Source organism: Hoplias malabaricus, chromosome 14, assembly GCF_029633855.1.
Source record: "Hoplias malabaricus isolate fHopMal1 chromosome 14, fHopMal1.hap1, whole genome shotgun sequence".
Classification (NCBI taxonomy): Eukaryota; Metazoa; Chordata; class Actinopteri; order Characiformes; family Erythrinidae; genus Hoplias; species Hoplias malabaricus.
In genome coordinates, this window is record NC_089813.1 from 38,208,503 (window position 1) to 38,225,248 (window position 16,746).

Consider the following 16,746-nt stretch of genomic DNA (forward strand, 5'->3'; position numbering starts at 1 on the left):
TACATTTTATGAAACCTTATAATCCTACATCCTCTAATGCAGTCCTGTATAAACGTGGTATTACATTTTATGAAACCTTATACCCTACATCCTGTAATGCAGTCCTGTATAAATGTGTTATTACATTTTATGAAACCTTATATCCTTCATCCTGTAATGCAGTCCTGTAAAAATGTGTTATTACATTTTATGAAACCTTTATATCCTACATCTTCTAATGCAGTCCTGTATAAATGTGTTATTACATTTTATGAAACCTTATATCGTACATCCTCTAATGCAGTCCTGTATAAATGTGTTATTACATTTTATGAAACCTTATATCCTACATCCTCTAATTCAGTCCTGTATAAATGTGTTATTACATTTTATGAAACCTTATATCCTACATCCGATAATGCAGTCATGTATAAATGTGTTATTACATTTTATGAAACCTTATATCCTTCATCCTCTAATGCAGTCCTGTATAAACGTGGTATTACAATTTATGAAACCTTATACCCTACATCCTCTAATGCAGTCCTGTATAAATGTGTTATTACATTTTATGAAACCTTATATCGTACATCCTCTAATGCAGTCCTGTATAAATGTGTTATTACATTTTATGAAACCTTATATCCTACATCCTCTAATTCAGTCCTGTATAAATGTGTTATTACATTTTATGAAACCTTATATCCTACATCCGATAATGCAGTCATGTATAAATGTGTTATTACATTTTATGAAACCTTATATCATTCATCCTCTAATGCAGTCCTGTATAAACGTGGTATTACAATTTATGAAACCTTATACCCTACATCCTCTAATGCAGTCCTGTATAAATGTGTTATTACATTTTATGAAACCTTATATCCTACATCCTGTAATGCAGTCCTGTAAAAATGTGTTATTACATTTCATGAAACATTATATCCTACACCCTCTAATGCAGTCCTGTATAAATGTGTTATTACATTTTATGAAACCTTATATCCTACATCCTCTAATGCAGTCCTGTATAAATGTGTTATTACATTTTATGAAACCTTATATCCTTCATCCTCTAATGCAGTCCTGTATAAATGTGTTATTACATTTTATGAAACCTTATATCCTACATCCTCTAATGCAGTCCTGTATAAATGTGTTATTACATTTTATGAAACCTTATATCCTACATCCTCTAATTCAGTCCTGTATAAACGTGTTATTACATTTTATGAAACCTTATATCCTACTTCCTGTAATGCAGTCCTGTATAAATGTATTATTACATTTTATGAAACCTTATATCCTACATCCGGTAATGCAGTCCTGTATAAACGTGTTATTACATTTTATGAAACCTTATAATCCTACATCCTCTAATGCAGTCCTGTATAAATGTGTTATTACATTTTATGAAACCTTATAATCCTACATCCTCTAATTCAGTCCTGTATAAACGTGTTATTACATTTTATGAAACCTTATATCCTACCTCCTGTAATGCAGTCCTGTATAAATGTGTTATTACATTTTATGAAACCTTATATCCTACATCCTGTAATGCAGTCCTGTATAAATGTGGTATTACATTTTATGAAACCTTATACCCTACATCCTGTAATGCAGTCCTGTATAAATGTGTTATTACATTTTATGAAACCTTATATCCTTCATCCTGTAATGCAGTCCTGTAAAAATGTGTTATTACATTTTATGAAACCTTTATATCCTACATCCTCTAATGCAGTCCTGTATAAATGTGTTATTAAATTTTATGAAACCTTATATCCTACATCCTCTAATGCAGTCCTGTATAAATGTGTTATTACATTTTATGAAACCTTATATCCTACATCCTCTAATTCAGTCCTGTATAAATGTGTTATTACATTTTATGAAACCTTATATCCTACATCCTCTAATGCAGTCCTGTATAAATGTGTTATTACATTTTATGAAACCTTATATCCTTCATCCTGTAATGCAGTCCTGTAAAAATGTGTTATTACATTTTATGAAACCTTTATATCCTACATCTTCTAATGCAGTCCTGTATAAATGTGTTATTACATTTCATGAAACCTTATATCGTACATCCTCTAATGCAGTCCTGTATAAATGTGTTATTACATTTTATGAAACCTTATATCCTACATCCTCTAATTCAGTCCTGTATAAATGTGTTATTACATTTTATGAAACCTTATATCCTACATCCGATAATGCAGTCATGTATAAATGTGTTATTACATTTTATGAAACCTTATATCCTTCATCCTCTAATGCAGTCCTGTATAAACGTGGTATTACAATTTATGAAACCTTATACCCTACATCCTCTAATGCAGTCCTGTATAAATGTGTTATTACATTTTATGAAACCTTATATCCTACATCCTGTAATGCAGTCCTGTAAAAATGTGTTATTACATTTCATGAAACATTATATCCTACACCCTCTAATGCAGTCCTGTATAAATGTGTTATTACATTTTATGAAACCTTATATCCTACATCCTCTAATGCAGTCCTGTATAAATGTGTTATTACATTTTATGAAACCTTATATCCTTCATCCTCTAATGCAGTCCTGTATAAATGTGTTATTACATTTTATGAAACCTTATATCCTACATCCTCTAATGCAGTCCTGTATAAATGTGTTATTACATTTTATGAAACCTTATATCCTACATCCTCTAATGCAGTCCTGTATAAATGTGTTATTACATTTTATGAAACCTTATATCCTACATCCTCCAATGCAGTTCTGTATAAATGTGTTATTACATTTTATGAAACCTTATATCCTTCATCCTCTAATGCAGTCCTGTATAAATGTGTTATTACATTTTATGAAACCTTATATCCTACATCCTCTAATGCAGTCCTGTATAAATGTGTTATTACATTTTATGAAACCTTATATCCTTCATCCTCTAATGCAGTCCTGTATAAATGTGTTATTACATTTTATGAAACCTTATATCCTACATCCTGTAATGTAGTCCTGTATAAATGTGTTATTACATTTTATGAAACCTTATATCCTTCATCCTGTAATGCAGTCCTGAATAAATGTGTTATTACATTTTAAGAAACCTTATATCCTGCATTCGATAATGCAGTCCTGTATAAACGTGTTATTACATTTTATGAAACTTTATTTATTACATCCGATAATGCAGTCATGTATAAATGTGTTATTACATTTTATGAAACCTTATATCCTTCATCCTCTAATGCAGTCCTGTATAAACGTGGTATTACATTTTATGAAACCTTATACCCTACATCCTGTAATGCAGTCCTGTATAAATGTGTTATTACATTTTATGAAACCTTATATCCTTCATCATGTAATTCAGTCCTGTAAAAATGTGTTATTACATTTTATGAAACCTTATATCCTACATCCTCTAAAACAGTCCTGTATAAATGTGTTATTACATTTTATGAAACCTTATATCCTTCATCCTCTAATGCAGTCCTGTATAAATGTGTTATTACATTTTATTAAACCTTATATCCTACATCCTCTAATGCAGTCCTGTATAAATGTGTTATTACATTTTATGAAACCTTATATCCTACATCCTGTAATGCAGTCCTGTATAAATGTGTTATTACATTTTATGAAACCTTGTATCCTTCATCCTGTATAGCAGTCCTGTATAAACGTGTTATTACATTTTATGAAACCTTATATCCTACATCCTTTAATGCAGTCCTGTATAAATGTGTTATTACATTTTATGAAACCTTATATCCTTCATCCTCTAATGCAGTCCTGTATAAATGTGTTATTACATTTTATGAAACCTTATATCCTACATCCTGTAATGCAGTCCTGTATAAATGTGTTATTACATTTTATGAAACCTTATATCCTTCATCCTGTAATGCAGTCCTGTATAAATGTGTTATTACATTTTATGAAACCTTATATCCTGCATTCGATAATGCAGTCCTGTATAAACATGTTATTACATTTTATGAAACCTTATATCCTACATCCTGTATAGCAGTCCTGTATAAATGTGTTATTACATTTTATGAAACCTTATATCCTGCATTCGATAATGCAGTCCTGTATAAACGTGTTATTACATTTTATGAAACCTTATATCCTTCATCCTGTAATGCAGTCCTGTATAAATGTGTTATTACATTTTATGAAACCTTATATCCTGCATTCGATAATGCAGTCCTGTATAAACGTGTTATTACATTTTATGAAACCTTATATCCTGCATTCGATAATGCAGTCCTGTATAAACGTGTTATTACATTTTATGAAACCTTATATCCTACATCCGATAATGCAGTCATGTATAAATGTGTTATTACATTTTATGAAACCTTATATCATTCATCCTCTAATGCAGTCCTGTATAAACGTGGTATTACAATTTATGAAACCTTATACCCTACATCCTCTAATGCAGTCCTGTATAAATGTGTTATTACATTTTATGAAACCTTATATCCTACATCCTGTAATGCAGTCCTGTAAAAATGTGTTATTACATTTCATGAAACATTATATCCTACACCCTCTAATGCAGTCCTGTATAAATGTGTTATTACATTTTATGAAACCTTATATCCTACATCCTCTAATGCAGTCCTGTATAAATGTGTTATTACATTTTATGAAACCTTATATCCTTCATCCTCTAATGCAGTCCTGTATAAATGTGTTATTACATTTTATGAAACCTTATATCCTACATCCTCTAATGCAGTCCTGTATAAATGTGTTATTACATTTTATGAAACCTTATATCCTACATCCTCTAATTCAGTCCTGTATAAACGTGTTATTACATTTTATGAAACCTTATATCCTACTTCCTGTAATGCAGTCCTGTATAAATGTATTATTACATTTTATGAAACCTTATATCCTACATCCGGTAATGCAGTCCTGTATAAACGTGTTATTACATTTTATGAAACCTTATAATCCTACATCCTCTAATGCAGTCCTGTATAAATGTGTTATTACATTTTATGAAACCTTATAATCCTACATCCTCTAATTCAGTCCTGTATAAACGTGTTATTACATTTTATGAAACCTTATATCCTACCTCCTGTAATGCAGTCCTGTATAAATGTGTTATTACATTTTATGAAACCTTATATCCTACATCCTGTAATGCAGTCCTGTATAAACGTGGTATTACATTTTATGAAACCTTATACCCTACATCCTGTAATGCAGTCCTGTATAAATGTGTTATTACATTTTATGAAACCTTATATCCTTCATCCTGTAATGCAGTCCTGTAAAAATGTGTTATTACATTTTATGAAACCTTTATATCCTACATCCTCTAATGCAGTCCTGTATAAATGTGTTATTAAATTTTATGAAACCTTATATCCTACATCCTCTAATGCAGTCCTGTATAAATGTGTTATTACATTTTATGAAACCTTATATCCTACATCCTCTAATTCAGTCCTGTATAAATGTGTTATTACATTTTATGAAACCTTATATCCTACATCCTCTAATGCAGTCCTGTATAAATGTGTTATTACATTTTATGAAACCTTATAATCCTACATCCTCTAATGCAGTCCTGTATAAACGTGGTATTACATTTTATGAAACCTTATAATCCTACATCCTCTAATGCAGTCCTGTATAAACGTGGTATTACATTTTATGAAACCTTATACCCTACATCCTGTAATGCAGTCCTGTATAAATGTGTTATTACATTTTATGAAACCTTATATCCTTCATCCTGTAATGCAGTCCTGTAAAAATGTGTTATTACATTTTATGAAACCTTTATATCCTACATCTTCTAATGCAGTCCTGTATAAATGTGTTATTACATTTTATGAAACCTTATATCGTACATCCTCTAATGCAGTCCTGTATAAATGTGTTATTACATTTTATGAAACCTTATATCCTACATCCTCTAATTCAGTCCTGTATAAATGTGTTATTACATTTTATGAAACCTTATATCCTACATCCGATAATGCAGTCATGTATAAATGTGTTATTACATTTTATGAAACCTTATATCCTTCATCCTCTAATGCAGTCCTGTATAAACGTGGTATTACAATTTATGAAACCTTATACCCTACATCCTCTAATGCAGTCCTGTATAATTGTGTTATTACATTTTATGAAACCTTATATCCTACATCCTGTAATGCAGTCCTGTAAAAATGTGTTATTACATTTCATGAAACATTATATCCTACACCCTCTAATGCAGTCCTGTATAAATGTGTTATTACATTTTATGAAACCTTATATCCTACATCCTCTAATGCAGTCCTGTATAAATGTGTTATTACATTTTATGAAACCTTATATCCTTCATCCTCTAATGCAGTCCTGTATAAATGTGTTATTACATTTTATGAAACCTTATATCCTACATCCTCTAATGCAGTCCTGTATAAATGTGTTATTACATTTTATGAAACCTTATATCCTACATCCTCTAATGCAGTCCTGTATAAATGTGTTATTACATTTTATGAAACCTTATATCCTACATCCTCCAATGCAGTTCTGTATAAATGTGTTATTACATTTTATGAAACCTTATATCCTTCATCCTCTAATGCAGTCCTGTATAAATGTGTTATTACATTTTATGAAACCTTATATCCTACATCCTCTAATGCAGTCCTGTATAAATGTGTTATTACATTTTATGAAACCTTATATCCTTCATCCTCTAATGCAGTCCTGTATAAATGTGTTATTACATTTTATGAAACCTTATATCCTACATCCTGTAATGTAGTCCTGTATAAATGTGTTATTACATTTTATGAAACCTTATATCCTTCATCCTGTAATGCAGTCCTGTATAAATGTGTTATTACATTTTAAGAAACCTTATATCCTGCATTCGATAATGCAGTCCTGTATAAACGTGTTATTACATTTTATGAAACCTTATATCCTACATCCGATAATACAGTCATGTATAAATGTGTTATTACATTTTATGAAACCTTATATCCTTCATCCTCTAATGCAGTCCTGTATAAACGTGGTATTACATTTTATGAAACCTTATACCCTACATCCTGTAATGCAGTCCTGTATAAATGTGTTATTACATTTTATGAAACCTTATATCCTTCATCATGTAATTCAGTCCTGTAAAAATGTGTTATTACATTTTATGAAACCTTATATCCTACATCCTCTAAAACAGTCCTGTATAAATGTGTTATTACATTTTATGAAACCTTATATCCTTCATCCTCTAATGCAGTCCTGTATAAATGTGTTATTACATTTTATTAAACCTTATATCCTACATCCTCTAATGCAGTCCTGTATAAATGTGTTATTACATTTTATGAAACCTTATATCCTACATCCTGTAATGCAGTCCTGTATAAATGTGTTATTACATTTTATGAAACCTTGTATCCTTCATCCTGTATAGCAGTCCTGTATAAACGTGTTATTACATTTTATGAAACCTTATATCCTACATCCTTTAATGCAGTCCTGTATAAATGTGTTATTACATTTTATGAAACCTTATATCCTTCATCCTCTAATGCAGTCCTGTATAAATGTGTTATTACATTTTATGAAACCTTATATCCTACATCCTGTAATGCAGTCCTGTATAAATGTGTTATTACATTTTATGAAACCTTATATCCTTCATCCTGTAATGCAGTCCTGTATAAATGTGTTATTACATTTTATGAAACCTTATATCCTGCATTCGATAATTCAGTCCTGTATAAACATGTTATTACATTTTATGAAACCTTATATCCTACATCCTGTATAGCAGTCCTGTATAAATGTGTTATTACATTTTATGAAACCTTATATCCTTCATCCTGTAATGCAGTCCTGTATAAATGTGTTATTACATTTTATGAAACCTTATATCCTGCATTCGATAATGCAGTCCTGTATAAACGTGTTATTACATTATATGAAACCTTATATCCTACATCCGATAATGCAGTCATGTATAAATGTGTTATTACATTTTATGAAACCTTATATCCTTCATCCTCTAATGCAGTCCTGTATAAACGTGGTATTACATTTTATGAAACCTTATACCCTACATCCTGTAATGCAGTCCTGTATAAATGTGTTATTACATTTTATGAAACCTTATATCCTTCATCCTGTAATGCAGTCCTGTAAAAATGTGTTATTACATTTTATGAAACCTTATATCCTACATCCTCTAATACAGTCCTGTATAAATGTGTTATTACATTTTATGAAACCTTATATCCTACATCCTCTAATGCAGTCCTGTATAAATGTGTTATTACATTTTATGAAACCTTATATCCTACATCCTGTAATGCAGTCCTGTATAAATGTGTTATTACATTTTATGAAACCTTGTATCCTACATCCTGTATAGCAGTCATGTATAAATGTGTTATTACATTTTATGAAACCTTATATCCTTCATCCTGTAATGCAGTCCTGTATAAATGTGTTATTACATTTCATGAAACCTTATATCCTGCATTCGATAATGCAGTCCTGTATAAACATGTTATTACATTTTATGAAACCTTATATCCTACATCCTGTATAGCAGTCCTGTATAAATGTGTTATTACATTTTATGAAACCTTATATCCTTCATCCTGTAATGCAGTCCTGTATAAATGTGTTATTACATTTTATGAAACCTTATATCCTACATCCTCTAATGCAGTCCTGTATAAACGTGTTATTACATTTTATGAAACCTTATATCCTACCTCCTGTAATGCAGTCCTGTATAAATGTATTATTACATTTTACGAAACCTTATATCCTACATCCTGTAATGCAGTCCTGTATAAACGTGTTATTACAATTAATGAAACCTTATAATCCTACATCCTCTAATGCAGTCCTGTATAAACGTGTTATTACATTTAATGAAACCTTATAATCCTACATCCTCTAATGCAGTCCTGTATAAACGTGTTATTACATTTTATGAAAACTTATATCCTACATCCTCTAATGCAGTCCTGTATAAATGTGTTATTACATTTTATGAAACCTTATATCCTACATCCTCTAATGCAGTCCTGTATAAACGTGTTATTACATTTTATGAAACCTTATATCCTACCTCCTGTAATGCAGTCCTGTATAAATGTATTATTACATTTTACGAAACCTTATATCCTACATCCTGTAATGCAGTCCTGTATAAACGTGTTATTACAATTAATGAAACCTTATAATCCTACATCCTCTAATGCAGTCCTGTATAAACGTGTTATTACATTTAATGAAACCTTATAATCCTACATCCTCTAATGCAGTCCTGTATAAACGTGTTATTACATTTTATGAAAACTTATATCCTACATCCTCTAATGCAGTCCTGTATAAATGTGTTATTACATTTTATGAAACCTTATATCCTTCATCCTCTAATGCAGTCCTGTATAAATGTGTTATTACATTTTATGAAACCTTATATCCTACATCCTCTAATGCAGTCCTGTATAAATGTGTTATTACATTTTATGAAACCTTATATCCTTCATCCTCTAATGCAGTCCTGTATAAATGTGTTATTACATTTTATGAAACCTTATATCCTACATCCTGTAATGTAGTCCTGTATAAATGTGTTATTACATTTTATGAAACCTTATATCCTTCATCCTGTAATGCAGTCCTGTATAAATGTGTTATTACATTTTATGAAACCTTATATCCTACATCCTGTAATGCAGTCCTGTATAAACGTGTTATTACATTTTATGAAACCTTATACCCTACATCCTGTAATGCAGTCCTGTATAAATGTGTTATTACATTTTATGAAACCTTATATCTTACATCCTCTAATGCAGTCCTGTATAAATGTGTTATTATATTTTATGAAACCTTATATCCTACATCCTCTAATGCAGCCCTGTATAAATGTGTTATTACATTTTATGAAACCTTATATCCTACATCCTCTAATGCAGTCCTGTATAAATGTGTTAATACATTCTATAAAACCTTATAATCCTTCATCCTGTAATGCAGTCCTGTATAAATGTGTTATTACATTTTATGAAACCTTATATCCTGCATTCGATAATGCAATCCTGTATAAACATGTTATTACATTTTATGAAACCTTATATCCTACATCCTGTATAGCAGTCCTGTATAAATGTGTTATTACATTTTATGAAACCTTATATCCTTCATCCTGTAATGCAGTCCTGTATAAATGTGTTATTACATTTTATGAAACCTTATATCCTACATCCTCTAATGCAGTCCTGTATAAACGTGTTATTACATTTTATGAAACCTTATATCCTACCTCCTGTAATGCAGTCCTGTATAAATGTATTATTACATTTTATGAAACCTTATATCCTACATCCTGTAATGCAGTCCTGTGTAAACGTGTTATTACAATTAATGAAACCTTATAATCCTACATCCTCTAATGCAGTCCTGTATAAATGTGTTATTACATTTAATGAAACCTTATAATCCTACATCCTCTAATGCAGTCCTGTATAAATGTGTTATTACATTTTATGAAACCTTATATCCTACCTCCTGTAATGCAGTCCTGTATAAATGTGTTATTACATTTTATGAAACCTTATATCCTACATCCTGTAATGCAGTCCTGTATAAACGTGTTATTACATTTTATGAAACCTTATACCCTACATCCTGTAATGCAGTCCTGTATAAATGTGTTATTACATTTTATGAAACCTTATATCTTACATCCTCTAATGCAGTCCTGTATAAATGTGTTATTACATTTTATGAAACCTTATATCCTACATCCTCTAATGCAGTCCTGTATAAATGTGTTATTACATTTTATGAAACCTTATATCCTACATCCTCTAATGCAGTCCTGTATACATGTGTTAATACATTCTATAAAACCTTATAATCCTTCATCCTGTAATGCAGTCCTGTATAAATGTGTTATTACATTTTATGAAACCCTATATTGTGTCCTTACAGTTAAACTCCCTTTAAATTACTGTGCCTTTCTCTAACATCAGAAGAGTTTCTATAAATAAATTATATTATAAAATGTAGGCGACCCTTCCTCAAACTCCCTCCATCGTCTACTTCCCCAGTTCAGCTCCTGTGATGATGGATCTCTAAGGAAATGGAGCCTGTTTAATGGTTTTACGCTCATTAACTCCACGTTTATGGCCAGTGTAAGCCGCCCGGTGGCGCTATTTACCCTGAAGTCCTCAAAACATCTTCATCAGATCCTTCTCTAACTAATTAGTGCATTTGCCGAGACGGGCCCTCCGTATTCAGGGGAAATGTGGATTTCTGAGAAGTGTGTTTATAAAATATAAAATATAAGATTTCTGCTCAATCCTCAATTTCTGACCGTTTTAAAGGAATAATTCAGAAAGAAAATATCTAACGTAATTAATGTCCACTCCCTCTCAGGGCAGTCGACTGAACAAGCCTCAAACTGGAGCCACTTTAATGTAACGTGCCGTTCTCCGGTGTTATGCTGCCTTCCGCGGGAGACTGGAGCTCGGGGGCACGCTGGACTGAAGTGATAAAAAACGGCTGAGAAAAAAAAGATAATGCTCTTTAATTCAAAAACGCCGCCTCATTTTCCAGCTGTTCAGCAAAGTCATATTGGTTTAACACTTCACATTGAGTCACACTAAGTCCCAAAATACCCCACGCTACATTCACTGAGCCCTAGATGCAGTCCTTGGGAGAAGTTTCTCGTCGTGAATTTATAAAAGATACTTGGGTGACTACTCACACCCAGTGTTTATTAGCGACATTAGCCTCATGTAGCTTCAGACTAAAGAAGCTAATCTCTGACTTTGATGATCGCCTGCGTCTGGGGTCAGAGGAACATCCTGTAAACGTTGTTTCTGAACGAACTGCTTCTCTGCCCGAGAGGATCATTAAGGGGTTTGTTAAAGAACCACGTGTAAAAATGTTAATTCACCATTGAGAATGTGAATGTATTTAACAGCTCACTTATTAATAATAGTAGTTACACTCTAATAACACGTGTATAAATCACGTAGTTACAGATGTTATTTATGATTATTAATACACTAGGGTTCCTCTGGTAATAACACAAGTGTAACTTGTCAATAACTACACAATAACATGTAATTACATGTGTGAAAAAGGAGGCATGGGATTATTTCCTTTAGCTTTAATCCCATAAACCGTTTATAACAGAGAATATCACCAATAGTGATGTTAATATCGTGTATTATTATTCTTTAATTACACGGTTATTACAGACACATCATACACCGTTGGATTGAAGCGTTTGGCCTAGAACCATTCTGTAAAGGTCTCATTTATAAATGTAATTTATAATTAAATGTCCTTTAGAGGTCAAAGGTGGCTTCCCTGCGGCAGTGTTCCCGGATGTACTGCTTTTAAAGGGATGTTTTAGACGTATTTTATTACAGAAATATTACACATTGATTAAATAATGAATTTATCACGTGGGGCGCTATAGGAAGGTGTTGTGGACCGGGTACTAACCTGAAGAAGACGCTGTAGAGAAGGAGAGAGTGTGAACACACACACACACACACACACACACTCGCGCGCGCGGGGAAATCACTTCACACGGAGAGCTGTGTGGGTCAGAAACATGAAGAATGAGAAAGGCTCCCATTCACACAGTGTGTGACGAACTGCAGCAGGTTGAGAATGTGTGTGTGTGTGTGTGTGTGTGTGTGTGTGTGTGTGAATAACGCAGATGTAGGGTGCTTTGAATTCTAATAAAATTAGACATAAACCCCGTGAAAGTGAAAAGAGTTTTTATGTTTTTACACAAACACACACACACACACACACACACACACACACATATATATATATATATATATATATATATATTTGAATTTAAATTTCACATTTTTTAAAATGCATGTTAAAATATACGCACAATAAAACTGCGCAGTTACGCTTTAAAAACGCATCTCCGCTACCGTCACCCATTTACAACATCGTTGTGTGTTATTTACGTGTAATTACACATGTATAACACACATGAAAGTAAATACTTTTAAAATCATAAAAACAAAAAAACACTATCAATTAATTTGTGGCGAGAACAATATACAAAACGTAATCAAATTATTCAAAAACATCAACAACAGTGCACTATTTTAAATAGTTTTATTGCAGTGTGTACATTTGAAATTACAGAAAAAAATCGTTTTTTTATTTTAAACAAAATTAGATCACACTTTTAGAAAAAGTGAAAACAAAAATAAAAAAAAACAAAACAGAACAGAGCTCGATTTAAAATGTTAGTTTTGATAGTGATTTGAAGGCAATTATTTATGGATTGAAGGATTTAATTTAACCCTTTATACTGTTAAATGTACACTGTTTATACTGTGACTGCAAACGCTCAACACAAACACGGCATTGTTTTTCTTTTTTTGTTTTTTTAAGATGATTGATTTTACCACCGAGAAGCGTTTGCACACAATTATAAAATTAGGTTCACGCGCAGATTTGTGTAAATAGTAAAATCAGGGCGCCACGCAAATAATTGTTTTGTTAAATACTCAAAAAAAAAAAAAAAACCACCACCAACAAAACATTAGCTTCGTCGTTGGCCGCAGTGATTATTATCAGAAATGCTCTGGTGGTTTTGGAAACGTTAAAAACAAACAACAACAACAAAAATATGTCTGTTTTATTAAATAATATCACACATTTTTAATGAACGTTTCTGATGAAACAGGATGAATATGGTTATAAAGACGTTATAACATCATTTTAAACGTGTTAATACGCAGCAAATGGCTACTAAAGGCTCATTAATAACAACTTAAAATAACACTGAAAAAAACCCATTTCTACTTTTAAATTAAAGTGTAATTTCAGCTCTGATTTTCACTTTTTAAACTTGAACTGACCACGGAAACCAATCCGGCGCTGTTCCTTTGCTTCGCGCCCGTTTTCCGGTCGGACCCGCCCTCCTAATCTCCCGCTGGCTAACACTTTACACTGAGGACCTTCTAGAACGCCTAAACCCCGCCCCCTTTACATTATGATTGGCTATTACCACGCACTCCCAAGAAGTGGTCAGTTTTAGCAGGGCAGAGCAGCCAATCCGAGCGCAGAGGGGCGGGGCTTGGGTGGAAAGCAGGCAGTAGAAATAACAATAATGATAATAATATGATTTAAAAAAAAAAAAGTTTCTGCAGCGCATGGTCACTGGATAGTGACGCGGTCAGTCATGTGACGTGGGGCGGTGGATAAATAGTTGGGGGGGGACGTGGTCTACAGTCCGGGGGCGAGTGCACGCGCTGCTAAGAGAAATGCTCGAGATAACGTGAATCCAGGGAAAACGTTAATAACAACCGAAATGATCATTATAATAAACATGAAGGCAAAGGCATTACTGAACATCCGGGTCAGACAATGGACTCAGTAAAACACGTTCACGTGAGGACACAGCCTTCTGCGCGTGCAGCTTCTCGGCGTTCGATATGGCTTTTAGCAGCTGTGCGCGTGCACCGTTTTAGGAACTGATTTCAGCAGCGTTTGTTTATCTGTTGTTTATTAGTTGTTTGTTGTTGTTTACTGTGGTGTTTGGCGCTAAAGAGGAAGAAGAGGAAGAAGAAGAATAGCAGCAGCTGAAAAGGGCGAGGGGTTTATCTTCTTTCAGCTTTTATTTACTTTTTAAAACATTTTTTTGGTTGTGTTTGTGTTAATTCGTAGTTTACAAAGTTAAAGAAAGAGAGAGAGGGGGGGGGGGTTGTTTGGGGGAGTTGAGGGGAGGGAGGGAAGAAGGGAGGGGAGAGAGTGAGAAGGGTAACAAAAAAAGAGAAAGAAAAGAGAAAGAAAGAAAGACAGAGAGAGAGAGAGAGAGAGAGAGAGAGAGAGAGAGAGAGAGAGAGAGAGAGAGAGAAAAGAAAAAGAGGACAGCACCAGAGGCTGGACACGGAGCGCGAGGAGAGCGTGCGAAGCAGCGAGGGCGCGAGGATGACTCTGGGCACGGACGCGTGCGACAGCTCAGCGCCGTCCGCCGACGACGTGGAGGACATCGACGTGGTCGGCGGCGACGTGGCCACGACTCAGGACGGGAGTTACGCGCCTCGTCTCGCGCCCTTCCCCGCGGACTCGGACGTAGACGACGACCTGGAGGACGCCTCCGGCCTCGCAGCGGCTTCCACAGAGGACACGGGCGACGAGGGCGTCGTGGTCGTGGGTGGTCGCGGAGGTGTCGGCGTGGAAGGTGACGATGAGACGGTTGCGGCGGAGAAGGCGTCCAAGAACGCGCTGGTGAAGCCGCCGTACTCGTACATCGCGCTCATCACCATGGCGATCCTGCAGAGCCCCAAGAAGCGGCTCACGCTCAGCGAGATCTGCGACTTCATCAGCGGACGCTTCCCCTACTACCGCGAGAAGTTCCCCGCGTGGCAGAACTCCATCCGCCACAACCTGTCGCTCAACGACTGCTTCGTGAAGATCCCGCGCGAGCCCGGGAACCCTGGCAAGGGCAACTACTGGACGCTGGACCCGGAGAGCGCGGACATGTTCGACAACGGCAGTTTCCTGCGGCGGCGCAAACGCTTCAAGCGCCACCAGGGCGGCGACATCGTGCGGGAAACGGGAGGCTTTCTCCCGGGATTTTACCCCCCTTACGGCTACGGCTACAGCTACGGCTATGGCCTCCAACTGCACGTGCCCCACCACCATCACCACCACCCGTATCACCACGCGCACGTGGGGGCCACCTTTCCGTTCCAGAACGCACCGTGCGCCCTCGCGGCGCCCTCCTCGGTTTTCACGTCGCCTCCACCCCCACCTCCGCCGCCTCCGCCACCGGCACCGGCGCAACTGCCCTCCTCCTCTTCCTCCTCCACGTCTTTACCCAGGAAACCCTTCTACACGGAGACGGCGTTGGTGGCGCGAGCGCACAAGCTGGACCCGAGCTCTAACGGCGGGAGCGCCACCGGGAACGGGCGCCCGTCACCCTTCTCCATAGACAACATCATAGGCGCCGCGCCTCCCGCCGTGCTCGCGCCGCCGCCGCCGCTGTGCGCGCAGATTTTCTCGAAGAATCTCAACGGCTGTCACTTCTGAACCGGACTTGAACTTGAACTTTTACGTGTTTTTGTTTTTTTACGCAAAACAGCATTTCATTTCAAGGTAGGATTGAAATTTTGTGTGTTTTTTTTATTTTATTTTACTTTATTTCACACACTGTAAAAATACGGGGTCCGTTCAAACTTAGGGAATTAAACTAAAATAAAGATCCACATTAAAAACAAGGTAAATTTTTCCCAGAGGCTTCAGATTTAAGATCATTTTTTAAACGTTGGCGCGTGCCAAAGATTTGAAGAAACTTTGATCAACACAAAAACATTCCCGTAATATTTTGAGACTTCTAACTGATCAGACATCCGGTTACCACCACCACCACCACCCCCCAACACACACACACACACACACACACACACACACACTGCCCCCAGTTTGGACGATCTTCACTGCGAAGCGTTTGGGGGAAATGGGCCCTGGGCAGTTGTTGTTACCAGGAAGTCATTTTTCACTGAAAGTCCTTTTACACACAGTGTGTTCCGGGTGTTTAAAAATGAACCAGATTCATTCCGTTCAAATGAATCATTGTTTCACTAAAAACCAGTTCATTTCAGTGTTCGCCAGGGATTTGTTTTTACAGTTAATTTTTGGTGGAGTGTGTGTGTGTGTGTGTTGGGGTGTGTTTTTTGGGGTGGGGGGGGTGTCGGTGTTTTTAC

The 16,746-nt window shown here is 35.1% G+C and overlaps 1 protein-coding gene across 1 annotated transcript; it reads left to right on the forward strand.

Moving 5' to 3' along the window:
• Positions 1-14,968: 14,968 nt before the first annotated feature.
• Positions 14,969-16,389, forward strand: foxd2 (forkhead box D2). Its single transcript, XM_066644823.1, has one exon. It carries the CDS (start codon positions 14,969-14,971, stop codon positions 16,070-16,072), a length of 1,104 nt encoding a protein of 367 aa, XP_066500920.1. The 3' UTR covers positions 16,073-16,389.
• Positions 16,390-16,746: the final 357 nt, after the last annotated feature.